The 26,700-nt window shown below is 47.3% G+C and overlaps 1 protein-coding gene across 3 annotated transcripts in view; it reads left to right on the top strand.

Annotated features, from left to right (window-relative positions):
• Window positions 1-26,700, top strand: part of MYLK (myosin light chain kinase) — a 281,451-nt gene that overhangs the window by 31,127 nt on the left and 223,624 nt on the right. For all 3 annotated transcript variants that reach the window (XM_068246221.1, XM_068246222.1, XM_068246220.1), the window contains exon 2: window positions 15,311-15,472. In XM_068246221.1, the coding sequence (XP_068102322.1) occupies window positions 15,317-15,472 (156 nt within the window). In that variant the 5' untranslated portion in view covers window positions 15,311-15,316. The remainder of the gene's footprint in view (window positions 1-15,310; window positions 15,473-26,700) is intronic.

Raw genomic sequence — 26,700 nt, 5'->3', positions numbered from 1 at the left:
ATAGTCTATATGGTGCAGCGGTCCTCTGTGTATAGTGGGGATAATATATAATCTATATGGTACAGCAGTCCTCTGTGTATAGTGGGGATAATATATAATCTATATGGTACAGCAGTCCTCTGTGTATAGTGGGGATAATATATAATCTATATGGTACAGCGGTCCTCTGTGTATAGTGGGGATAATATATAATCTATATGGTACAGCGGTCCTCTGTGTATAGTGGGGATAATATATAGTCTATATGGTGCAGCGGTCCTCTGTGTATAGTGGGGATAATATATAATCTATATGGTACAGCGGTCCTCTGTGTATAATGGGGATAATATATAATCTATATGGTACAGCGGTCCTCTGTGTATAGTGGGGATAATATATAATCTATATGGTACAGCGGTCCTCTGTGTATAGTGGGGATAATATATAGTCTATATGGTGCAGCGGTCCTCTGTGTATAGTGGGGATAATATATAATCTATATGGTACAGCAGTCCTCTGTGTATAGTGGGGATAATTTGTAATCTAAAGTAAATGCCACGGTGGTCCTCACTATATGGTGATTATATATAATCTATATGGTACGGCTGTCTGGCGATCACAGGCGTTTCTATAGGGGTGCAGGAGTGGAATGTGCCATAGGTGCCTCGGACTGCTGCTTCATAATATCCCTGGTGTTCTCTATATTGACTCTAGTTTTTATCTGGGGGTCATTCTGCTTTTTTTTGGGGGGGGGGGGGGGCGCTGCCAGCGCTGGTTTGTGCAGAGATCTCCTCCACCTTCCTCTGTGCCGCGGCCGATGTGCGGAATGCAGACCCGGCCGCACCGCGCTGAGCTTTCTGCTGTTGGGTAATTCTGGGCCGTGCAGAACAAAAGCTGCCATTATTGGCGGAGTAATGCAAGGTTGGGTAATTGCAGCATTCCTCCCCTCTAATTGCATCGTTCTGCTTCTATTCTAAAATAGGACAATTAAGATTCGCCGTTCCCTAATGGCCCAATTGTGGCTTTTACCAGAGCTTGTGAAATGCCAAACAGAGTTCCAGAGAACGGCAGCTTGTCGCTGTGTCGCGTAGCTGTAAGGGTGCTGCTGGGCCCGCTTGTGCGAGGCAAGTGTAGAAGGGGCCTAAAGGGAACAGGAGATCCCAGAACACCTTGGTTTAATATAAAGCTGTCACGCTGAGAAAGACCTAATGGGGCGATACTGAAAGAGTGAAGCTTTATTCTTACATGACTTGGATGACAGAGTGGTGAATGTTTGTGTGGATAGGATGGTACACTGTTGCTTGAACAGGTGCATTGGAAGGTGGGATGGTACATAGGATGATAGATGGGTGGATGGGATGGTGAACAGGTGGGTGGGATGGTAGATGACTTGGTAGGGGGGGTGGGATGGCACAGGAGGGGGATAGGATGGCACAGGAGGGGGGATAGGATGGCACAGGAGGGGGGATAGGATGGCACAGGAGGGGGGATAGGATGGCACAGGACAGATAGGATGGCACGGGAGGGGATAGGATGGCACGGGAGGGGATGGGATGGCACGGGAGGGGATGGGATGGCACAGGAGGGGGGATAGGATGGCACAGGGGGGAATAGGATGGCACAGGACAGATAGGATGGCACAGGGGGGAAAGGATGGCACAGGAGGGGGGAAAGGATGGCACAGGGGGGAATAGGATGGCACAGGAGGGGATAGGATGGCACGGGAGGGGATAGGATGGCACGGGAGGGGATAGGATGGCACGGGAGGGGATAGGATGGCACGGGAGGGGGGATAGGATGGCACAGGGGGGAATAGGATGGCACAGGAGGGGATAGGATGGCACAGGAGGGGATAGGATGGCACGGGAGGGGATAGGATGGCACAGGAGGGGGGGTAGGATGGAACAGGGGGGATAGGATGGCACAGGGGGGGATAGGATGGCACAGGAGGGGATAGGATGGCACAGGAGGGAATAGGATGGCACGGGAGGGGATAGGATGGCACGGGAGGGGATAGGATGGCACGGGAGGGGATAGGATGGCACAGGGGGATAGGATGGCACGGGAGGGGATAGGATGGCACAGGGGTGAATAGGATGGCACAGAGGGGGATAGGATGGCGCAGAGGGGGATAGGATGGCGCAGAGGGGGATAGGATGGCGCGGGGTGGGGGATAGGATGGTGCAGGGGGGGGATAGGATGGCACAGGGGGGGATAGGATGGCACAGGGGGGGATAGGATGGCACGGGAGGGGATAGGATGGCACGGGAGGGGATAGGATGGCACAGGGGGGGATAGGATGGCACAGGAGGGGATAGGATGGCACAGGAGGGGGGGATAGGATGGCACGGGGGGATAGGATGGCACAGGAGGGGATAGGATGGCACAGGAGGGGGGTAGGATGGCACAGGGGGGATAGGATGGCACAGAGGGGGATAGGATGGCGCGGGGTGGGGGATAGGATGGTGCAGGGGGGGGATAGGATGGCGCTGGGGGGGATAGGATGGCACGCGAATAGACATGTTGGCACACGGGGGGGGGGGGGGTGGGTTGGATTTGGGCAGATTCCTGCTGATCCTCTCATTGTGGTAGTTTTGCCGTCTTGTGTCTCGGTGTTTTGGTGTATTGGTGAGGCTGGATCGGTCTGCGGTGAAGGGTTATTACTACAGTAAACACAGGTGATCGGGGCGCGCCCGGCCGCACGATTGATGCGTTGGGACGCTTGCACAGAGCTGTGTTTACATTCATAACGTTTCAGCTGCTTTATGATGTTATCATAAGACGCCGGCTGTTCTAATCAGTCACGCATGTCGGCCACACAGAATATCTATGCAGCATTAAGCCTGGTACACACTTGCAATTATCATTGGTCAATCACTGACCAATGTTACTACCTCCATGTAGTATGAGGGATTACCTAAACAATCTGCTTATAGTATTCAATATCTGCTGACCCTTATACTACATGGAGGGGGTAAAAATGGTCAGGGATTGGCCAACCATAATTTAAAGTGTGTATCAGGCTTTACTGTCCAACAGATCTTTGTGGGTCTCACTCATCTTGCTGTAAATCTCTATGCTTCCCTTTGCATTAGGGTGCATACATACATACATACATACATACATACATACATACATACATACATACATACATACATATAATTTTAATTGGCCAATCGCTAACCAATTTTACCACCTCTACATAGTATGAGGGCCAATAGAGTTTGGCTCATATGCAATCACTTTTTCTCCCGAGGTTTCTCCTCGGTGATATTTTCACAACTTGTCATAAAATGCTTTTTAAGCCACCAGCCAGCAAGAAAATACACAAAATATTGATATATTGATCATGCGAGGGGGGGTGTGACCGATACAATATGACATCTGTGTGTAATGCTGGCCAGCAGGGGCTGTTGGGGTCAGAGGGGGAGGGGAGCAGATTTTGGTAGTCAATGAGTTATTCATTATTCCGTTTTTCACTCAGCTTTGATACAAATTGTATGCAGCTTGGAACTGGCCCAATGACAGTCCCTTAAAGCGTGAAGTCAGCCACAAAATCAAAGTTGCCCACTGCACTGTGTTTATTGTATATAGAGTTGGGCCGAACCTCCGATTTTAGGTTCGCGAACCGGGTTCGCGAACTTTCGCGGAAGGTTCGGTTCGCGTTAAAGTTCGCGAACCGCAATAGACTTCAATGGGGAGGCGAACTTTGGAAAAAAAAAATTTATGCTGGCCACAAAAGTGATGGAAAAGATGTTTCAAGGGGTCTAACACCTGGAGGGGGGCATGGCGGAGTGGGATACACGCCAAAAGTCCCCAGGAAAAATCTGGATTTGACGCAAAGCAGCGTTTTAAGGGCAGAAATGACATTGAATGCTAAATTGCAGGCCTAACGTGCTTTAAAACATCTTGCATGTGTATACATCAATCAGGGAGTGTAATTAAGGTACTGCTTCACACTGACACACCAAACTGTTCACTGAACAGAACAGGTATGCAGTGGCGGGTTCACTGAACAGAACAGGTATGCAGTGGCGGGTTCACTGAACAGAACAGGTATGCAGTGGCGGGTTCACTGAACAGAACAGGTATGCAGTGGCGGGTTCACTGAACAGAACAGGTATGCAGTGGCGGGTTCACTGAACAGAACAGGTATGCAGTGGCGGGTTCACTGAACAGAACAGGTATGCAGTGGCGGGTTCACTGAACAGGTATGCAGTGGCGGGTTCACTGAACAGGTATGCAGTGGCGGGTTCACTGAACAGGTATGCAGTGGCGGGTTCACTGAACAGGTATGCAGTGGCGGGTTCACAGAACAGGTATGCAGTGGTGGGTTCACAGAACAGGTATGCAGTGGTGGGTTCACAGAACAGGTATGCAGTGGTGGGTTCACAGAACAGGTATGCAGTGGTGGGTTCACAGAACAGGTATGCAGTGGTGGGTTCACAGAACAGGTATGCAGTGGCGGGTTCACTGAACAGAACAGGTATGCAGTGGCGGGTTCACTGAACAGAACAGGTATGCAGTGGCGGGTTCACTGAACAGAACAGGTATGCAGTGGCGGGTTCACTGAACAGAACAGGTATGCAGTGGCGGGTTCACTGAACAGAACAGGTATGCAGTGGCGGGTTCACTGAACAGAACAGGTATGCAGTGGCGGGTTCACTGAACAGAACAGGTATGCAGTGGCGGGTTCACTGAACAGAACAGGTATGCAGTGGCGGGTTCACTGAACAGAACAGGTATGCAGTGGTGGGTTCACTGAACAGAACAGGTATGCAGTGGTGGGTTCACAGAACAGGTATGCAGTGGTGGGTTCACAGAACAGGTATGCAGTGGTGGGTTCACAGAACAGGTATGCAGTGGTGGGTTCACAGAACAGGTATGCAGTGGTGGGTTCACAGAACAGGTATGCAGTGGCGGGTTCACTGAACAGAACAGGTATGCAGTGGCGGGTTCACTGAACAGAACAGGTATGCAGTGGCGGGTTCACTGAACAGAACAGGTATGCAGTGGCGGGTTCACTGAACAGAACAGGTATGCAGTGGTGGGTTCACAGAACAGAACAGGTATGCAGTGGTGGGTTCACAGAACAGAACAGGTATGCAGTGGCGGCTTCACTGAACAGAACAGGTATGCAGTGGTGGGTTCACAGAACAGAACAGGTATGCAGTGGTGGGTTCACTGAACAGAACAGGTATGCAGTGGTGGGTTCACAGAACAGGTATGCAGTGGTGGGTTCACAGAACAGGTATGCAGTGGTGGGTTCACAGAACAGGTATGCAGTGGCAGGTTCACTGAACAGGTATGCAGTGGTGGGTTCACTGAACAGGTATTTCTCTCCTCTGAGGACAGTCAGTGATATTACTATGTACTCTGTAATGTGCTGCAGAAGATATAAGTGCTATATAAATACATAATAATAATATGGTAGGACATTAGACTATGACTATGGTAGGATTAGAGTGTGAGCTCCTCTGAGGACAGTCAGTGACATGACTATGTACTCTGTAATGTGCTGCAGAAGATGTCAGTGCTATATAAATACATAATATTATGGTAGGACATTAGACTATGACTATGGTAGGATTAGATTGTGAGCTCCTCTAAGGACAGTCAGTGACATGACTATGTACTCTGTAAAGTGCTGCACAAGATGTCAGTGCTATATAAACACATAATAATAATATGGTAGGACATTAGACTATGGCTATGGTAGGATTAGATTGTGAGCTCCTCTAAGGACAGTCAGTGACATGACTATGTACTCTGTAATGTGCTGCAGAATATGTCAGTGCTATATAAATACATAATACGTGAAGCAGCCCAACTCTGATGCGGGGTTCCCAGGATATTCACTCAGTGAATTGCTGCTCTGACATCAGATAATCTGCTCCTGTGTTCCATGAAGCTGTTGTGTAAGCAGAGAACAGTCTGTGCTGTGATATGAGGGGTCCTCTGTGATCTGTGGGAGGTTTGGGGGTCTCCCCTCCCTCCAGCTCCAGATGTGCTCTGCCTGTCAGCTCTGCCTTCTTCCAGTATATTGTGATATTGTTATTATAATAATTGTTATTGTGTGATGCATGAAAGGCAAGTTATTCATCTTTGGAAGAAAATCTACATTTTCTTAATCCCCCTCCCCCCCTCCTCCTTCAACTATCCAAAGAGCCGGGAGCGGCCCAGAATCCCCTCTGAGTGTTACAGCACACCTGAAGTGAGAGAAATTATTTCCTCTTAATGCAGATTACCTGGCTGTCCTGCTGCTCCTCTGCCTCTAATACATTTAACTATAGCCCTGAACAAGCACGCAGCAGATCCGGTGTTTCTGACATTGGCGCATATATGACAAGATTAGCTGCATTCTTCTTTCTGGTGAGATTCCGACACTGCTGCAGCCAAATAGACCAGCAGGACTGCCAGGCAACTGGTATTGTTTAAAAGGAAATAAATATACATCCATATACCTCTCAGGTCAATTGTCCTTTAAATCATGTCTTCCAAGCAGGACAGGATTGCTTCCGATCCGGCCAGACTGGAATACAGTTGGAAGATAATTTAGGGGGTGAATACTTTTGCAAGTCGCTGTACATGAGGAAATTTGAGTTAAGCCAGCCATACATTTAGCAATTCTGATTCGATCGACAAAGTGATCGACTTTATTAAGGAATCGACTTCAGTATGGTTGCTGGAAAGTCGATTGACTGGTGACCCACACACTACAAGCAATATCCTATGCAATACACCTCCACATTCAATCTGACCGATATTGTGTCTCTATGCTCTGAATGCAAAAATCGATTGAGTCGATAAAATGACATGTGGACAGCAGCCGATTCCTGTACGATCGACCGATATCTTCTCTACTGCCCAATCCACTAAGCTGGTGGATTCGATATGAAATCGGCTACTTTACATCGATTGGGAATTCTGCAACACACTTGATTTTCTCTGTATTCTATAAAATGATGGAATGGAATGGTCGATTGTACAGCCAAATCACTAAATGTATGGCCTCCTTACAGGATTTACTTTTGGACATAGTGCATAAATGTGTATTGGTTGTTTTCAGTCTGCTCTTTTGTTATGAACTATTTACAAGCTTATACAATGTAACGTAACCACGGAAATACATTGTAACATTGAGACAACTTGGTTTGTATCTCTGAAACGTTGTAGCACAAGTCCTTTGTAAGTAGGAGACTGTCTGTACCACTACCCACAATGCTCCTGCCTCTCCTGGGCTGGGTGATGTCCCTTCATGTGTCCCCTATCAGACCTTGGGACAAGGCACTTTATTATTATACTGTAAATAATTGTTTTTTATTATGTATTTATATAGCACTGACATCTCCTGCAGCACTTTACAGAGTACATAGTCATGTCACTGACTGTCCTCAGAGGAGCTCACACTCTAATCCTACCATAGTCATAGTCTAATGGTCTACCATATTATTATTATGTATTTATATAGCACTGACATCTCCTGCAGCACAGTAGAGAGTACATAGTCATGTCACTGACTGTCCTCAGAGGAGCTCACACTCTAATCCTACCATAGTCATAGTCTAATGTCCTGTCATATTACTATTATGTATTTATATAGCACTGACACCTTCTGCAGCACATTACAGAGTACATAGTCATGTCACTGACTGTCCTCAGAGGAGCTCACACTCTAATCCTACCATAGTCATATGTCCATGTATCTATGATAGTAACTTATCTGTATGTTTTTGTGATGTGGGAGGAAACCGAAGTGCCTGCAGGAAACCCACACAGACACAGGGAGAACATACAAACTCCATGCAGATAGCGCCCTGGCTGGGATATGAACCGGGGACCCAGTGCTGCAAGGTGAGACCACTAATCGCCGTGCTGCCCATATAAATAATAATTCGCCCGTATATTCCTGTGCAGTGTGGTGACAGTGACAGGTTCTCCATGAACTTCAGACCCCTTGTTGATTCAGCGTTTGCCGGATCTGGAGGTTGGAATGTCGGGGTGGGAGGGCAGCAGGTTCACACATGTTCCACAGAGTGAAGTCTGGATGCAGAAGTTGCACGTGAGATAAAGTGTTTTCATCCTAAACATTGTATCTGACATCAGCCATGTGATGACTGCAGAGATGTGTCCTCTGCCAGCAGCTGTGCCTGTCTGTGAGTCCTCCTAGGTAATGGTGATTGGTGGGGGATGGGAGGTGTCAGGTAATGGTGGGGGAGGGGGGGGGGGTCAGGTGATGCAGAGATTGGTGATAACGGTGGGGGATTGTATCAGATCTGTCAGATCTCTGGATGATGCTGGTTCCCTCTCACAGCTGCTGACATTTCTGGCATTCCCATCTCTCATCGTCCACCTAGGAGGGAACATTCTTGTCTCCGCACGTCATGAAAAATCGTTATCCCAATTTTGGGTTTGAAAAGTAAATCTGCTTTATGTCGACCTCAATAAATAATAAAATCGTATAGCCTGTTAACTGGCTCGGGAGCACGTATAGCAGATTCTAAGCCACACTTGTGACTCTTCCACTCCGATGTGGCGTGGAACCTACGCCGGTGGTTTCTCGTGATCCCAAGCCAATCGTGTGCATGCGGCTGCTGATTCGGCTGCCATGTGACTGCTGAGCTTCTTCTTGTCGGTAAGAAGCCAGTTCATAGACACAAATAGAATACCACCGTTTTAGTAGTCCTACCGCAGGTCACTTTTCCAGGTTCTATCTGTCCATATTAAATGAGTCAGGACCAGAGGAGGCGGCAGTGTTTCTGGATCATGTTCATGTATAGGTTTTTCTATGCATGGAACATACTTGACTTGTATAATGTGGTACTGAGGTGTGTCCACAGGCTATGGTTTGTAGAAGTGTTCATGTTGTGATTTCCACTGCAGGATCACATCTGAGGCCCCAAAGATCACAGCCATCCAATATTGGCTCTTGGCCTTGTCCCTTGTGTACAGACATTTCTCCAGATTTTCTGAATCAATTGATATTATGCACTGTAGATGACTGAAAAAAGACAACCTCACATTTTTTTTAATTTCACATTGAAGGATGTTCTTTCCACCTTAGCTAACACACACACACAAACACAAAAATGCTATGACATGCATTCATAATACACAAGATATTTTGTGATTTGGAAGCTATGCTTCCATTTCAGTATGCAGCAGGCATTTGAAGGATATGGAAGCTTATTTTTCATGCCAAAAACCTGAACTTTTTTTGTGCTACATGTGACTTGGAGGGAGTTATTTGGTGGCAATATTACTGCCACAAACATGAATCAATTTTATTGGAATTCCATGTGAAAGACCAACACAAAGTGGTGTACACATGAGAAGTGCATCGAAAATCATACATGATTCCAAACATTTTTTACGAATAAATAACTGCAAAGTGGGGTGTGCATAATTATTCAGCCCCCTGAGTCAATACTTTGTAGAACCACCTTTTGCTGCAATTACAGCTGCCAGTCTTTTAGGGTATGTCTCTACCAGCTTTGCACATCTAGAGACTGAAATCCTTGCCCATTCTTCTTTGCAAAACCGCTCCAGCAGTTTTCAGATCTTGCCACAGATTCTCGATTGGATTTAGATCTGGACTTTGACTGGGCCATTCTAACACATGGATCTGTTTTGTTTTAAACCATTCCATTGTTGCCCTGGCTTTATGTTTAGGGTCATTGTCCTGCTGGAAGGTGAACCTCCACCCCAGTCTCAAGTCTTTTGCAGACTCCTAGAGGTTTTCTTCCAAGTTTGCCCTGTATTTGGCTCTATCCATCTTCCCATCAACTCTGACCAGCTTCCCTGTCCCTGCTGAAGAGAAGCACCCCCAGAGCATGATGCTGCCACCACCATATTTGACAGTGGGGATGGTGTGTTCAGAGTGATGTGTTCAGACCCCCTTTGGTCTAAGTGCAGTCAGTTTTCCATAGACATTGCCTGATGAGTGCTAATGACTTAATAGAGTGCACCTGTGTGTAATCGAATGTCAGTACAAATACAGCTGCTCTGTGACGACCTCAGATTGTCTAAGAGAATAATGGGAGCAACAACACCATGAAGTCAAAAGAACACACAAGACAGGTCAGGGATAAAGTTATTGAGAAATTTAAAGCAGACTTAGGCTACAGAAAGATTTCCAATGCCTTGAACATCCCCCGGAGCACTGTTCAAGTGATCATTCAGAAATGGAAGGAGTATGGCACAACTGTAAACCTACCAAGACAAGGCCGTCCACCTAAACTCACAGGCCGAACAAGGAGTGCGCTGATCAGAAATGCAGTCAAGAGGCCCATGGTGACTCTGGACGAGCTGCAGAGATCTACAGCTCAGGTGGGGGAATCTGTCCATAGGACAACTATTAGTCGTGCACTGCACAAAGTTGGGCTTTATGGAAGAGTGGCAAGAAGAAAGGCATTGTTAACAGAAAGCATAAGAAGTCCCGTTTGCAGTTTGCCACAAGCCATGTGGGGGACACAGCAACCATGTGGAAGAAGGTGCTCTGGTCATATGAGACCAAAATGGAACTTTTTAGCCAAAATGCAAAACGCTATGTGTGGTGGAAAACTAACACTGCACATCACTCTGAACACACCATCCCCACTGTCCGATATGGTGGTGGCAGCATCATGCTCTGGGGGTGCTTCTCTTCAGCAGGGACAGGGAAGCTGGTCAGAGTTGATGGAAAGATGGGTGGAGCCAAATACAGGGCAAACTTGGAAGAAAACCTCTTGGAGACTGCAAAAGACTTGAGACTGGGGCGGAGGTTCACCTTCCAGCAGGACAACAATCCCAAACATAAAACCAGGGCAACAATGGAATGGTTTAAAACAAAACATATCTATGTGTTAGAATGGCCCAGCCAAAGTCCAGATCTAAATCCAATTGAGAATCAGTGGCAAGATCTGAAAACTGCTGTTCACAAACGCTGTCCATCTAATCTGACTGAGCTGGAGCTGTTATGCAAAGAAGAATGGGCAAGGATTTCAGTCTCTAGATGTGCAAAGCTGGTAGAGACATACCCTAAAAGACTGGCAGCTGTAAGTGCAGCAAAAGGTGGTTCTACAAAGTATTGACTCAGGGGGCCGAATAATTACGCACACCCCACTTTGCAGTTATTTATTTGTAAAAAAATGTTTGCAATGATGTATGATTTTCGTTCCACTTCTCATGTGTACACCACTTTGTGTTGGTCTTTCATGTGGAATTCCAATAAAATTGATGCATGTTTGTGGCAGTAATGTGACAAAATGTGGAAAACTTCAAGGGGGCCGAATACTTTTGCAAGCCACTGTAAGTAGGGACAGTCTGGTGTTGGGAGGAGTCCCTGCTCTAGGGTCCTGTGTGTAAGTAGGGACAGTCTGGTGTTGGGAGGAGTCCCTGCTCTAGGGTCCTGTGTGTAAGTAGGGACGGCCTGGCGTTGGGAGGAGTCCTGCTCTGGGGACCTGTGTGTAAGTAGGGACGGCCTGGCGTTGGGAGGAGTCCTGCTCTGGGGACCTGTGTGTAAGTAGGGACAGTCTGGTGTTGGGAGGAGTCCCTGCTCTAGGGTCCTGTGTGTAAGTAGGGACGGCCTAGCGTTGGGAGGAGTCCTGCTCTGGGGACCTGTGTGTAAGTAGGGACGGCCTGGCGTTGGGAGGAGTCCTGCTCTGGGGACCTGTGTGTAAGTAGGGACGGCCTGGCGTTGGGAGGAGTCCTGCTCTGGGGACCTGTGTGTAAGTAGGGACGGCCTGGCGTTGGGAGGAGTCCTGCTCTGGGGACCTGTGTGTAAGTAGGGACGGCCTGGCGTTGCCAGGAGTCCTGCTCTGGGGACCTGTGTGTAAGTAGGGACGGCCTGGCGTTGGGAGGAGTCCTGCTCTGGGGACCTGTGTGTAAGTAGGGACGGCCTGGCGTTGGGAGGAGTCCTGCTCTGGGGACCTGTGTGTAAGTAGGGACGGCCATGGTGTTGGGAGGAGTCCTGCTCTGGGGACCTGTGTGTAAGTAGGGACGGCCTGGCGTTGGGAGGAGTCCTGCTCTGGGGACCTGTGTGTAAGTAGGGACGGCCTGGCGTTGGGAGGAGTCCTGCTCTGGGGACCTGTGTGTAAGTAGAGACAGCCTGGCGTTGGGAGGAGTCCTGCTCTGGGGACCTGTGTGTAAGTAGAGACAGCCTGGCGTTGGGAGGAGTCCTGCTCTGGGGACCTGTGTGTAAGTAGGGACGGCCTGGCGTTGGGAGGAGTCCTGCTCTGGGGACCTGTGTGTAAGTAGAGACAGCCTGGCGTTGGGAGGAGTCCTGCTCTGGGGACCTGTGTGTAAGTAGGGACGGCCTGGCGTTGGGAGGAGTCCTGCTCTGGGGACCTGTGTGTAAGTAGGGACGGCCTGGCGTTGGGAGGAGTCCTGCTCTGGGGACCTGTGTGTAAGTAGAGACAGCCTGGCGTTGGGAGGAGTCCTGCTCTGGGGACCTGTGTGTAAGTAGAGACAGCCTGGCGTTGGGAGGAGTCCTGCTCTGGGGACCTGTGTGTAAGTAGGGACGGCCTGGCGTTGGGAGGAGTCCTGCTCTGGGGACCTGTGTGTAAGTAGAGACAGCCTGGCGTTGGGAGGAGTCCTGCTCTGGGGACCTGTGTGTAAGTAGGGACGGCCTGGCGTTGGGAGGAGTCCTGCTCTGGGGACCTGTGTGTAAGTAGGGACGGCCTGGCGTTGGGAGGAGTCCTGCTCTGGGGACCTGTGTGTAAGTAGGGACGGCCTGGCGTTGGGAGGAGTCCTGCTCTGGGGACCTGTGTGTAAGTAGGGACAGCCTGGCGTTGGGAGGATTCGCTGCTCTCCTCAGATGATGATGATGATGATGATGGTCTGTATCCAGGCTTAGTGCCGCTCTCACCACAGTGCTGACTCTCCCCTCCAAGTCTCTCCTCTTGAATTTGAGGAATGAAAATATTTGGAGGGGTTACCAGGAGGCGCACCTGGCCAGAGGCAGAGAGTTCCCGGCCAGCCATCTCTCCATATAACAATCTGTATTCCCAGCATGTCATCTGCAGAAGAGATCGGCTGGTGGAAGCCCCCCCCCCTCCTCCCCCCCTCCTCCCCTCGGCATTATATCAGCCAGGATATACAGCTTGGCTCCTCCGTCCTCCAAGAATCGATATTCTGCTGCTGGGAAAATGTGAGCGCGGCTCGTTATGTCATCGCTGGAGGGGGGGCGTCTCATCTGATATTCCTGTAATGGGGGCGGGGTTTCTAGATAGGTGACCCCCTGAGTGACAGGAGAAGCCAAGTGTCACCAACCTGTCACTGTGCTGGATTCTGATTGGCTAGTCTGTCTTAAAGGACAACTGAAGTGAGAGGGATATGGAGGCTGCCATATTTATTTCCATATAAGCAATGCCAGTTTCCTGGCAGCCCTTCTGCTGATCATCTGCTTCTAATACTTCCAGCCATAGCCCCTGAACAAGCATGCAGCAGATCAGGTGTTTCTGACATTATTGTCAGATCTGACAAGACTAGCTGCATGCTTGTTTCTGGTGTAAATCAGATACTACTGCAGAGAAATAGACCAGCAGGGCTGCCAGGCAACTGGTATTGTTTAAAAGGAAATAAATATGGCAGCCTCCGTATACCTCTTACTTCAGTTCCCCTTTAAAGAGGAACTTTAACCAAGGATTGACCGTCATCCCAATCAGTAGCTGATACCCCCTTTCCCATGAGAAATCTTTTCCTTTTCACAAATAGATCATTGGGGGGGGTCTGTGTGGCTGATATTGTGGTGAAACTCCTCCCATAGTGTGATGTCAGGGCCATGGTGCTGACCGTTTCCTGCCTGGGAACCTCATTGCATTCTGGGAAATACGGTAACAGTGTTTTCCAACTGCCAAGCAAGCAGTATCTCCCTCTGTGCATAACACTCTTAGGGCTCGTTTCCACTATCGCGAATCTGCATGCGTCCAACGCATGCAGATCCGCACATGTAATACAAGTGGATGGGCCTGTTTCCACTGTAGCGTTGTTGAGGTGCGTTTTTTTCAGCGTGAAAAAAACGCACAAAAGAGCCAACGATTTCGCCTGCGTCGGGAATCCGTGCGAATCGCCGCTAATGTATTTAATAGTAAAAACGCATGCGTTTGTTACATGCGTTTTTACCCGCGATTTCGCGTGCGATTTCGCACGTTTTTCAATTTTATTTAGCCCTGGCAGTGTCATGGTTAATTTCGCATGGCACCCTGCCATGCGAAATCGCATGCGAAATCGCGGGTAAAAACGCATGTGGAAACGCATCCGCATGCGTTTTTACAAGCGTCGGAATGCGGCCGAAATCGCGTCGCAACAGTGGAAACAAGCCCTTAGTAACCAACATTCTGTACAGATCATCTGACAGAACTAAAGATGTCAACTCAAGTGATAAATGTCAGAGTGTAAATCAGGGAGAGGAAAGACTTTACAATGGGCAAACACTGACTAAATCATCTATGAATGAATATTGTAAACAATAAGCGATTTAATTCATGATGTTCTTTTCACTGCAGTTCCCCCTCTACTGAAATGAGAGGGATATGGAGGCTGCCGTATGTATTTCCTTTTAAACAATACCAGTTGCCTGGCAGCCCTGCTGGTCTATGTGGCTGCAGTAGTGTCTGAATCACACCAGAATCGAACATGCAGCTAATACTGTCTGCTCTGCTGCATGCTGGTTCAGGGTCTGTGGCTAATAGGATTAGAGGCAGAGGATCAGCAGGGCTGCCAGGCAACTGGTATGGCTTAAAAGGAAATAAATATGGCAGCCTCCATATTCTTCTCACTTCAATTGTCCTTTAAAGAAAAACCGTAACCAAGAAATGAACTTCACCCCAATCAGTAGCTGATACCCCCTTTCCCGTGAGAAATCTATTCCTTTTCACAAACAGACCATCAGGGGGCGCTGTATGGCTGATATTGTGGGGAAACCCCTCCCACTGTGTAATGTCAGGACCATGGCCCTGACCGTTTCCTGCCTGTGAACTTTATTGCATTGTGGGAAATAAGAGCTGTTTTCAACTGCCAAAAAGCAAGCAGCATTTCCTTCCAGTGACATCACCTGCCAGCAGTAAAAATGTCACCATGTGATAAATGTCAGAATGTAAATCAGGGAGAGGAAAGATTTTACAACGGGCAAACACTGACTACATAAATATTGTAAAAATGAATCCCTTTTTTTTTATTACATTATTTTCACTTGAGTTCTTTTTTTTAACATTATCAGTGATGGATCTGTACCTCTCTTCTCTTCTCTCCCTGCACCCCTTGTCATGTGACTGCAGAATGCTGGTAACTGTTTGTTCAGCAGCAATAACATTATTATCAGTGATGGATCTGTACCTCTCTTCTCTCGCAGGTAGTGATGGCGGACGTGAAAGTGGCATCCAGCTCTCCCCTCTGTAAGACTCCTGTAAGGATGGACTCCTCCTCGGTCTTCCCCCGCGCTGCACCGGCATTCACCCTGCCCCCCAGGAACACACGGGCCGCCCCGGGCAGCACAGCCAGGATTGATGGCAAGGTACCCCTGAAATTTAATGCCCACAATGGGATAATAAAGCTAAATAAGTTTTACCCTGAGATTTGCACATTTGCGTATACACTACAAGATACTGAACAACGTCATACAATTTATCAACAAGCCAATCACAAGATTGGGCACAGAGGAACTCCTATTGTTTCATTGTTGGTAAAATGTAACAGCGGAAAACGCTCAGTTCCTTGAAGGAAACATGATAGATATGGTATCATTGTTTTACTGTAGCCATAAAGTGAGGATGTGGAGGAGGGGACTCTGTGAAGGGGGCGGGGTAACTGACCTCCTCCCAGTTTCTGTCTTCGCTCCATTAGAATAGATCAGGTCAGAGGGACGCACTGTCAGCATTGCCTCGGAGTTGCCTCGGAGTTCTCCTCCATTGTTCTCCTCTTTTGTTGATTTGGGACAATCAGATACACTTCGTGACCATTTGAATCAACCCAGGGATAATCAATGATCTGCAAAATACTTCCGAGTCTATGCAAATTTATGCAGTTTGAAAATGCCCCAATCCATTTAAACCCCAGGTTTAAATTGATTGGTCCGTTTTGAAGGTGCATATATTTGCATAAAAATGTGCATACATTTGCGTAAACCCGGAAATATTTGCATTTCATTGATCCCTACTTCCAAGCTGCATACAATTTGTTGACAGTCTCTGTTGTTCACTCAGGTAATTCCACTTCCTGTCTTGCAACCACACGGACAGGAAGTGCAGAGAAATCCCCACAGCAGAGGCACAGACAGCAGTAAAGCATTTTTGGGTTTTTTTCTTATCTAGCCTAATAGGATTCAAAGGTGGCCTCGTCTGACCAGCTGACCAGATATCGATAGATGGGCGGGGATGGTTTACATACTGCACCTCCCCATCTCCATCATGTTTTAGGAGGAATGTGGTTGGCAAAGGTTTGCGAGCAGCACTGCTCCATTCTCAAATTTAATTTTTGCATCAAAAATAGCATTTTTGATTACAGAAATATATTAGCAAAAATAATTAAGCTGAAAACAATACTGGGAAATTCACCCTTTACTGGGATTGAGTGAAGCACCTCAACAAAGTGATAATCTCCCAGCGCTCCTCCTGATGTTATCACACAGTCTCTGATCATTTTATATGGTTATAAACCGACTGAAATGGATCAGAATGCTTTCCAGGGACATTTGAGCAGATCCTATCGATTTGATTGAATCTGCCAGGAAATTGTGTCATCTGTGGCTGTCCTTTAACCCTCCACACCTGACAAAAGGAGAAATCAGGCTGCAAAGGAGTGCTACCCTAATATTACTCTAAGGCCTAGTACACACTTTCAATTATGATTGGCTAATTATTGACCAATTGTACCACCTCCATGTAGTATGAGGGTCAAGAGATATTGAATTCTATGAGCAGATTGTGTAGGTAACCCTCATACTACATGGAGGAGGTAGAACCGGTCAGTGATTGGCCAATCATAATTAAATGTGTGCACCAGGCTTTATACTGTATAAGGAAATGGTGCCAGTAAATAACGAAATTTGATAATGATGAACATTGTTGTCGAACTTAGTTAACGATAAATACCGTTGTAAAAACGATTGGAAATAATAACGAAAATATATTAACGTTAAAAATTGTTACGTAAATCAACAATACAGCTTTACCCAACCGTACTGTCACACAGAGCCCTCCCCTGGTGGTGCCTAAACCTACCCCCCCCAGTGGTGCCTAAACCTAACCACACCCCCCCCCCAATGGTGCCTAACCGCTCCCTCTGCAGAAACACCCTTTCAAGCATAGAAGCGATAATATCTTTGATAACGTAGAATCTGTACATACAAACAAAATAATACGACAAAAACGATAACGTTGCAAGCTTCTCAAACAATAGCATCCTTCAAAAAAATGTTCTGTTGTTAACGATATTTATTGCAGCACCATTTTTTTCTGCTTTTTTTCACTGTATTAACGATAATTACATTAGAGTCTATGGCGGCGCCCTTTTCATCCACCCCTCAGCCGGCTCCCTTTTATCCTGCTACCCTTTCAGCCAGGGCCGGCCCTAGACTTTTTTTGCCGCCTGAGGCAAATTTTGAAAAAAAAATAGCTGGAGGGGAGCGCAGATCGGGGGACCCAGGCGAGGGTCCACCGCTAGGCCCAATACCCCCGTCCTGCCCACTACTCCTCCAGCTTGGGCTCGGCGGCCGGCCCCCCGCACCCACGGACGGGCGGATGCCACCCCTAGAAGTTTGCCGCCTGAGGCAAAAGTTTCACCCCGCCTCATGAGCCCTGCTTTCAGCCATAGACTTTGAACAAGCATGCAGCAGATCAGGTGCTGTGACTGGATTAGCTGCATGCTCGTTTCAGGTGTTATTCAGACACTACCGCAGCCAAAGAGATCAGCAGGACAGCCAGGCAGTGGGATGCGAAAGTTTGGGCAACCTTGTTAACCGTCATGATTTTCCTGTATAAATCGTTGGTTGTTACGATAAAAAATGTCAGTTAAATATATCATATAGGAGACACACACAGTGATATTTGAGAAGTGAAATTAAGTTTATTGGATTTACAGAAAGTGCGCAATAATTGTTTAAACAAAATTAGGCAGGTGCATAAATATGGGCACCACAAAAAAGAAATGAAATCAATATTTAGTAGATCCTCGTTTTGCAGAAATTACGGCCTCTGTTTGTGCTGCGGGTGGAGAAAATGCTTCCTCTGCATACAGCATCTCCTTGTGTAAAGTGCGCCGAATGGTTGAACGGTGCACAGTGACTCCATCTGCAGCAAGATGATGTTGTAGGTCTTTGGTGCTGGTCTGTGGGTTGACTCTGACTGTTCTCACCATTCGTTACTTCTGTCTATCCAAGATTTTTGGTCTGCCACTTCGAGCCTTAACTTGAACTGAGCCTGTGGTCTTCCTTTTCCTCAATATGTTCCTAAGGCCCAGTGCACACCAAAAACCTCTAGCAGATCTGCAAAACGCTAGAGGTTTTTGAAGCAGATTTCTGAGCCATTCTAGGCATGTTTAGAGATGTTTTCTAAACATGCCTAGCATTTTTTGGAGCGTTTTTGTGTAGCAGATAACAAATATTGTAAGGCCCAGTGCACACCAAAACCTCTAGCAGATCCGCAATATGCTAGCGGTTTTGGGAGCTGATTTCAGAGCGATTCTAGGTATGTTTAGAGCGGTTTTCTAAACATACCTAGCGGTTTTGCGTGCGTTTTTGTGTAGCAGATTACACATATTGTTACAGTAAAAGCTGTTACTGAACAGCTACTGTAACAAAAATGCCTGGCAAACCGCTCTGAACTAGCGTTTTTCAGAGCGGTTTGCGGTTTTCCTATACTTTACATTGAGGACGAAACGCTTCCGAAAACCGCAAACGCGCAGCAGGAGGCGCGTTTGCGGCTTGGCAAAAAACGCAAACCGCCGGTGTGCACCATCCCATTGCAATACATTAGACAAGCGTTTTTAGAGGCGGATGCGGCCGGCGGATCGCTCCAAAAACCGCTCGGTGTGCACTGGGCCTTACAGTGAAGTTGTTACTGAACAGGTAATGTAACAAAAAACGCCTGGAAATCCGCTCTGATCTAGCGTTTTCAGAGCAATTTGAGCTTTTCCTATACTTTACATTGAGGCAGAAACGCTTCTGTAAACCGCAAAAGTGCTGCAGGACCTACGTTTGCGGTTTAAAAACCTCAAACCTCTGGTGTGCACCATCCCATTGAAATACATTAGCCAAGCGGTTTCACAGGCGGAAGCGGTTTGCGGAACACTTCAAAAACCGCTCGGTGTGCTCCATGCCTAAGGCCTGGTGCACACCAAAACCCGCAAGCAGATCGCAAACAGCAGCGGAAACGCTCCGGTGTGCACTAGGCCTTACTGTGGAAACAGACAGCTGAAATCTGAGACAGCTTTCTGTATCCTTCCCCTAAACCATGATGGTGAACAATCTTTGTGTTCAGGTCATTTAAGAGTTGATTTGAGTCTCCCATGTTTCTACTCTTCAGATAAAATTAAGAGGGAAACTTACAATTGACCCCCTTAAATACTCTCTCATAATTGGATTCACCTGTGTATGTAGGTCAGGGGTCACTGAGTTTACCAAGCCAATTTGAGTTCCAATAATTAGTTCTAAAGGTGTTTTGAATCAATAAAATGACAAATTTATGCACCTGCCTAATTTTATTTAAAACCATTATTGTGCACTTTCTGTAAATCCAATAAACTTCATTTCCCTTCTCAATTATGTCAGATGAGTGACTTCCGCGGATTCTGCACAAGACTAGTATAATATTTGGGATTTATTGCAGAATTCTCACTTTAAAACAGCAAATATAATCCTAAATCTGTCTCGTTTTTTTTCATTCTGACTCCATCTGCTGATACAAATTCCCGGGTGAAAATAACATATTGAGCTGATGTCTGTCAGGGACCGTAAATGAGGCTCCCTAATAAATTGGAGTTGATGCAACATTTATGCTAATTTAGGCATCTTAGGCACGGACCAATCAAATGCAGCAGCTACGTTTTATTGGACTATTTGCATAAATTAACATAAACTGTACATAATATTTGCATCCTCATGGAATAATTAGCAACTCCTCACTGATCCTAGTACTATTGGTTTCAGGATGCTCTGCCAGGAGCGGGAGGGCATGCTGGGACTTGTAGTCCTCCTCATGGAATGCAGGAATCGCACTCAGCGCCGCTGACGGCTGATGCTGGATCTGCTTTTATTGCCTTTTAGTTCAGAGATTCTCTGGCGGATGGTCCAGGAGTCTTTCCTTTGATGAAATCCGACTGAGCGGCCGATTCCCCGCTCCCCCCGATGACGCGACCCCTCAGACATTTGCCTTGGCAGGCAGAAGCCCCCGGATTTCGCCAAGTTTTTTGCACCTCTATTAAAAGGTAATGGCGTCTGGCTGCTTGCGCAATCGCTGGACGGACGAGCGAGTTTCCAGATATTCCGGGCCAGGCTGACGAGCGCTTCGCGGTGATCCGGGCACCTTCTGCGAACCACATCCACAGCACCTCATTAGCCCTGGATCTGGAAAGGCATCGGGGGCCGCTTCCTAGGGTAGCGACATAAGTGAGGTCACAATCTCTGCATTAAATGAGATTTTCTCTGTATTTTCCTGGCGTTGGGAGACAGGCCTCTCGGCGTGCGCCTGCACCGTAATGACATTCTTATGGCACGAGGCAGCCGCACCTGCTGTGCGAAGCTGAAGAGGATAAAGTGTAGCCAATAATCTCCAATCAGAGTTCCAGCGTCTCTCCAGGACTGGACTCCAGTGAGGGCGGAGCCAGGCTGGTCGCTATGGGAAACAAAATAAAATTCAGAGGATGATTCCTTTGTTATCCTACACCCAGACCATTTTTATTTTTGGTAGGAAAATGTCTGTTTTTACTTGCTGTGAATATTAAAGAAAGCTGTGGAACCAAATCTGGGACAAGCATGCAGCCAGTGGAGTCACACCTGCAACAAGCATGCAGCCAGTGGAGTCACACCTGCAACAAGCATGCAGCCAGTGGAGTCGCGCCTAGAACAAGCGTGCAGCCAGCGGAGTCACACCTGGAACCAGCATGCAGCCAGCCGAGTCACACCTGGAACAAGCATGCAGCCAGTGGAGTCACACCTGGAACAAGCATGCAGCCAGCGGAGTCACACCTGGAACAAGCATGCAGCCAGCGGAGTCACACCTGGAACAAGCATGCAGCCAGCGGAGTCACACCTGGAACAAGCATGCAGCCAGCGGAGTCACACCTGGAACAAGCATGCAGCCAGCGGAGTCACACCTGGAACAAGCATGCAGCCAGCGGAGTCACACCGGGAACAAGCATGCAGCCAGCAGTCACACCGGGAACAAGCATGCAGCCAGCGGAGTCACACCTGGAACAAGCATGCAGCCAGCAGTCACACCGGGAACAAGCATGCAGCCAACGGGGTCACACCTGGAACAAGCATGCAGCCAGCGGGGTCACACCTGGAACAAGCATGCAGCCAGCGGAGTCACACCTGGAACAAGCATGCAGCCAGCGGGGTCACACCTGGAACAAGCATGCAGCCAGCGGGGTCACACCTGGAACAAGCATGCAGCCAGCAGAGTCACACCTGGAACAAGCATGCAGCCATCGGAGTCACACCTGGAACAAGCATGCAGCCAGCGGAGTCACACCTGGAACAAGCATGCAGCCAGCGGAGTCACACCTGGAACAAGCATGCAGCCAGCGGGGTCACACCTGGAACAAGCATGCAGCCAGCGGGGTCACACCTGGAACAAGCATGCAGCCAGCGGGGTCACACCTGGAACAAGCATGCAGCCAGCGGGGTCACACCTGGAACAAGCATGCAGCCAGCGGGGTCACACCTGGAACAAGCATGCAGCCAGCGGGGTCACACCTGGAACAAGCATGCAGCCAGCGGGGTCACACCTGGAACAAGCATGCAGCCAGCGGGGTCACACCTGGAACAAGCATGCAGCCAGCGGAGTCACACCTGGAACAAGCATGCAGCCAGCGGAGTCACACCTGGAACAAGCATGCAGCCAGCGGAGTCACACCTGGAACAAGCATGCAGCCACCGGGGTCACACCTGGAACATGCATGCAGCCAGCAGTCACACCTGGAACAAGCATGCAGCCAGCGGAGTCACACCTGGAACAAGCATGCAGCCAGCAGTCACACCGGGAACAAGCATGCAGCCAGCGGAGTCACACCTGGAACAAGCATGCAGCCAGCGGGGTCACACCTGGAACAAGCATGCAGCCAGCGGGGTCACACCTGGAACTCACTGGAATTGTTCCGAAATTTGGATCGACGGAACAATCGATAGAATGATTGTCATCAATCGGGACCATCAACGATACCTAATCTGATTGATTGTCTGGGAGATTGTACTGTTAATGAGCACTTTTAAGGGCTTGTTTCCACTGTTGCGACGCGATTCGCCGGCATTCCGACGCTTGTAAAAACGCATGCGGATGCGTTTCTGCATGCGTTTTTACCCGCGATTTCGCGTGCGATTTCGCGTGCGATTTCGCATGGCAGGGTGCCATGCGAAATTAACCATGACACTGCCAGGGCAAAATAACATTGGAAAAGGTGCGAAATCGCACGCGAATCGCGGGTAAAAACGCATGTAAAAAACGCATGCGTTTTTACTATTAAATACATTAGTGGCGATTCGCACGGATTCCCGACGCAGGCGAAATCGTTGCCTCTTTTGTGCGTTTTTTCTCCGCAACAAAAAACGCACAACGCCACCGCAGGAGTGGAAACAGCCCCATCCACTCACATTACATGTGCGAATCCGCATGCGTTGGACGCATGCGGATTCGCGATAGTGGGAACAAGCCCTAAGAGTACCTCATAATTGTCTATAAATGCTCTCAAACCTTGATGCTTTTAATTAACTAACTAGATTAACTAAATGCATATTCAGATTAAATTATATATGGTTTATCTTTTTTTTTTCTCAAAATATAATCTATAGACTACAACAATTTCAAGCGCCCTCTGAGCCCAAATGAAGCCCCCACTGGGTAACGCGTACCATGTGTTGAGAACCCAGGCTTTAGTGGATGAGGCCCCCCGTCTGCCCGGTAACAGCGGACCCCCTGGACGCGGCGTTCTTCCCCCAGACGTATGACTGATGGGCTGACTCGAGGATCTTGCGTAACACACGACGTCTCTCCGCACAGACAGACCTGCCGATGGCCAGACGGGAGATTTATTTTGCACATTATATCCAGCCAGACGTGGCAAATTAAGATCTGATCTTCGGAGAGAAGAACGTCGAGGTGCAGAAGAGTCGGGAATGTGGAAAAGTCTGATCCCGCTTCCCAGACGGCAGAAATACGGATCCAATGTCATTCCGAAGATTTCTCCTTTCCAAAATCAACCAAATGAAATGGAGACCTCATTCCTCAGTCTACCGTCCCTTCACGGATCCGTGAAAAACTGCTGGAGCTTGTAGTCCACCAAACTGTGGAGGGGGAGGGGCAGAGTCATGCTATCCGCACACACATATTCCAGAAACGTTTTAATATTTTAGATTTAGAACTGTAGAGAGAGTTCGTGTACCTCTTTTTTATTTTGTTTGTTTTTTGTTTTTCTTTCTTTCTTTTCCTTTTGGGGAAAGGGAAAGTTTTTTTTTTTTTTTTTTTTTTTTTTTTTTTTTTTTTTAATGCTGTCTCTGTCCCTGTTCCAAAAAATCTCTCACTTTGTGGCATAGAAGTTACTCAGAATGTTCTGGCTTCTGCAAGAGAATAATAGTATTTTTGCAGCGTTTTTTTCCCTGGGAGAAGTAGTAGAACGCAATAACTAACTTTCCCTTCCTAAAGAAAAATACTTTTATTTCTCTCTTTGTTACTTTTGGAAAAATTGTCCACACTTCTTGGAAAATTTAGAGAAATTCTCAGATGGGGACACAGACCGCAGTTAAACGAACAGTAGTTTCCTAGAAATCCTCAAAATGTGGCAGAAGCAACTGTCATTGAATAAGCAGACCTGAACTCAGAACGTCCTCTTAAAGATAAACAACAGCATAATACCCTTTAACCCAAAAACATTTCTTATCCTGTGCTTTCAAATGAGCTTATCTGCCATCTCTGCCGTGGCAGTCAGCTGACACAGGGGAGAGATCAAATTACAACTTGTGATTACTCACAAATGAGGGAGAATTAGACAGGCTAAACTCTCTAAATACATACAGGGTGCATTTATCTCTGTTTTCCATTTGTCCTGTGCAAGAGTTCAGGTCCACTTGACTCCCAAAAAGAAAAATATTTGGCTGAGCCCACAGTTAGCAGTGTCTCTGTTAAGGTGGTCATACTCCTAGCGATTTTGGCAGCCAATTGACCAAGAGATAGATCTCTCTCTGATCGTAGTTCTGTAGCCGCCATAAACCGCAGGCCGATTCCTGGCCGATTTCCGCATGAAATCTTTTGGACTTAGTGACGCTGCAACCTTCCCCACCTCCCCCAAATGAAGATGTACCCCTGGTTCCCGTACATGAACACTTTATCAATGTTAGGTGTGTACAGTATACGCACCCTTAGTAACTGAGTTTAGCTGTAGGAGCATTGTTTAAAGGAGAAGTGTAGTGAGCGGTATATGGTGGCAGCCATATTTGTTTCACTTTAAGAAATACCAGTTGCCTGGCTGTCCTGCTGATCCTCTGTCTCTGAAACTTTTAGCCACAGACCCTGAACAAGCATGCAGCAGATCAGGTGTTTCTGACATTTTTGTCAAATCTGACAAGATTAGCTTCATGCTTGTTTCTGGTGTGATTCAGACACTACTGCAGGCAAATAGACCAGCAGGGCTGCCAGGCAACTGGTATTGCTTAAAAGGAAATCAATATTGCTGCCTCCATATACCTCTCACTACATTTCTCCTTTAAAGGACACCTGAACTGAGAGGGATATAAAGGCTCTCCTATCCATTTCCTTTTAAACAATGCATATTGCCCGGCTGTCCTGCTGATCCTCTGCCTCTAATACATTTAGCCATAGCCCCTGAACAAGCATGCAGATCAGGTGCTCTGACTGAAGTGTGGCTGGATTAGCTGCATGCTTGTTTCAGGTGTGTGATTCAGACATTACTGCAGCAAGAGAGATCAGCAGGACAGCCAGGCAACTGGTATTGTTTAACAGGAAATAAATATGGCAGCCTCCATATTCTTCTCACTTCAGGTGTCCTGTGACAGTGACATTGTATTCTGCGGTGCGTTAGGAGACGTGTGGCTGGTAATGTCCCCCTGATCTCATGTGATGAGGGAATTAGTAGCATGCCACATATATGCATATACATGATCAGGGGTGGGGCCGCAGCCCTGTAAGGCTTGGCTATGTGTTGCTGGGCAGTGATAAGCGGGTTCTGGGCAGAGGAAATGATTCTCTTCCCCTGGCAGGAAGTGGTCGGGATGCTTGTGGCTGGGCCAGGGCGCTGTAATTGCTTCTCATATCATTAGACAATGCTGTTTATGGCATAATCCGGGCCGATCAGAGGGCACACCGGGGGGATTCTTGGCTCCGACCCCATCGGCCCAGTTAGCTCTATAGAAATGTCCTCCTGACCTCACCCAGAACAACGGGGACCTGTCCACAGCTCTCCATGCAGAGCAGCAAGTCCTGAGGGACTACATGTGTCAGCATGGCCTTAAAGTGACACTGAAGCTAAAAAAACAAAACAAAAAACATGATGAATTGTATGTGTAGTATGTATAGTTCATAGAACATTAGTAGCAAAGAAAAGTTTTATATTATAACATTGCATTATTCTCTAATATTTGCAGTTTACAAACTACACTCTGCATTTTATGAAACAGAGCAGAACTAATGACCCTTTGAACTTCCCTGCAGTAAAATCTTATCTGAAGTTGTCTTTCACTGTTTCTTTGATGTAAAAGTGCTTTAGAAAACAGCTAATTCAGTCGGAGCGCTCAGAGAAGCTATTTTGCATAGATAACAACTGAAGTTTCTTAACTCTTCTTGTACTGGAAACAATATGAGACTCATATCTGTGCTAATAATGTTCTGTTTTGTTGTTGTACTGCATATATAAATTCATATCTCATAAGTTTTCACTTCAGATTCCCTTTAAATGCATAAAAATATTATTTGATTGACCCCTGTGTATGTGTGTACAACATGTGTACATAGATTGAAAGCCTATTTGGCCCTCCTCCCTGTTTGCTCTTCTCCGCCACCATACGGACTCAGTGACTCGTCTGCTACACTTATTCCTGCATTGTTACATCCCTATTTTGTGTACCATGCTCTAACCTTATAACGCCCCTGTGTAACATTGTTTGATGCCCTATTGTATTTCCTATCTTTCTTGTGTATAATTTCTCTTCAGCTAAAGGGGACTCTGTAGTGAATGTCCCATCTGTCCCACTGTTGGAATTTGGAACTAAATTGCTTGGCCCCTACTGGCTGCTCTGATGTGGGCGGGGCTTATAATTCAGTATAAATAAATGTCATGTTTATACTCCACCTGTAATCTGTAAATCACTGTGTTGCTTACTGTAAAGTCCGGCAGTGTTTGTAGAATTATTAGGTTAGTCGCACGCACCATTATTTGGCTCCCCTTACTTATTAACTCACAGTTTATCTCTCCTTAAAGGGAACCTGAACAGAGTAAAATTATTTAAAATAAACCCGATGTACCTGCAAATGAATATTACATACTTACCTCGCCGACAGTTCCTCTCAGAAGCTCACC

The sequence above is a fragment of the Hyperolius riggenbachi genome, chromosome 7 (genome assembly GCF_040937935.1).
Source record: "Hyperolius riggenbachi isolate aHypRig1 chromosome 7, aHypRig1.pri, whole genome shotgun sequence".
In the NCBI taxonomy this organism is placed as follows: Eukaryota; Metazoa; Chordata; class Amphibia; order Anura; family Hyperoliidae; genus Hyperolius; species Hyperolius riggenbachi.
Note: the sequence above shows the minus strand (reverse complement) of the source record. Positions and strands in the feature narration are given on the sequence as shown.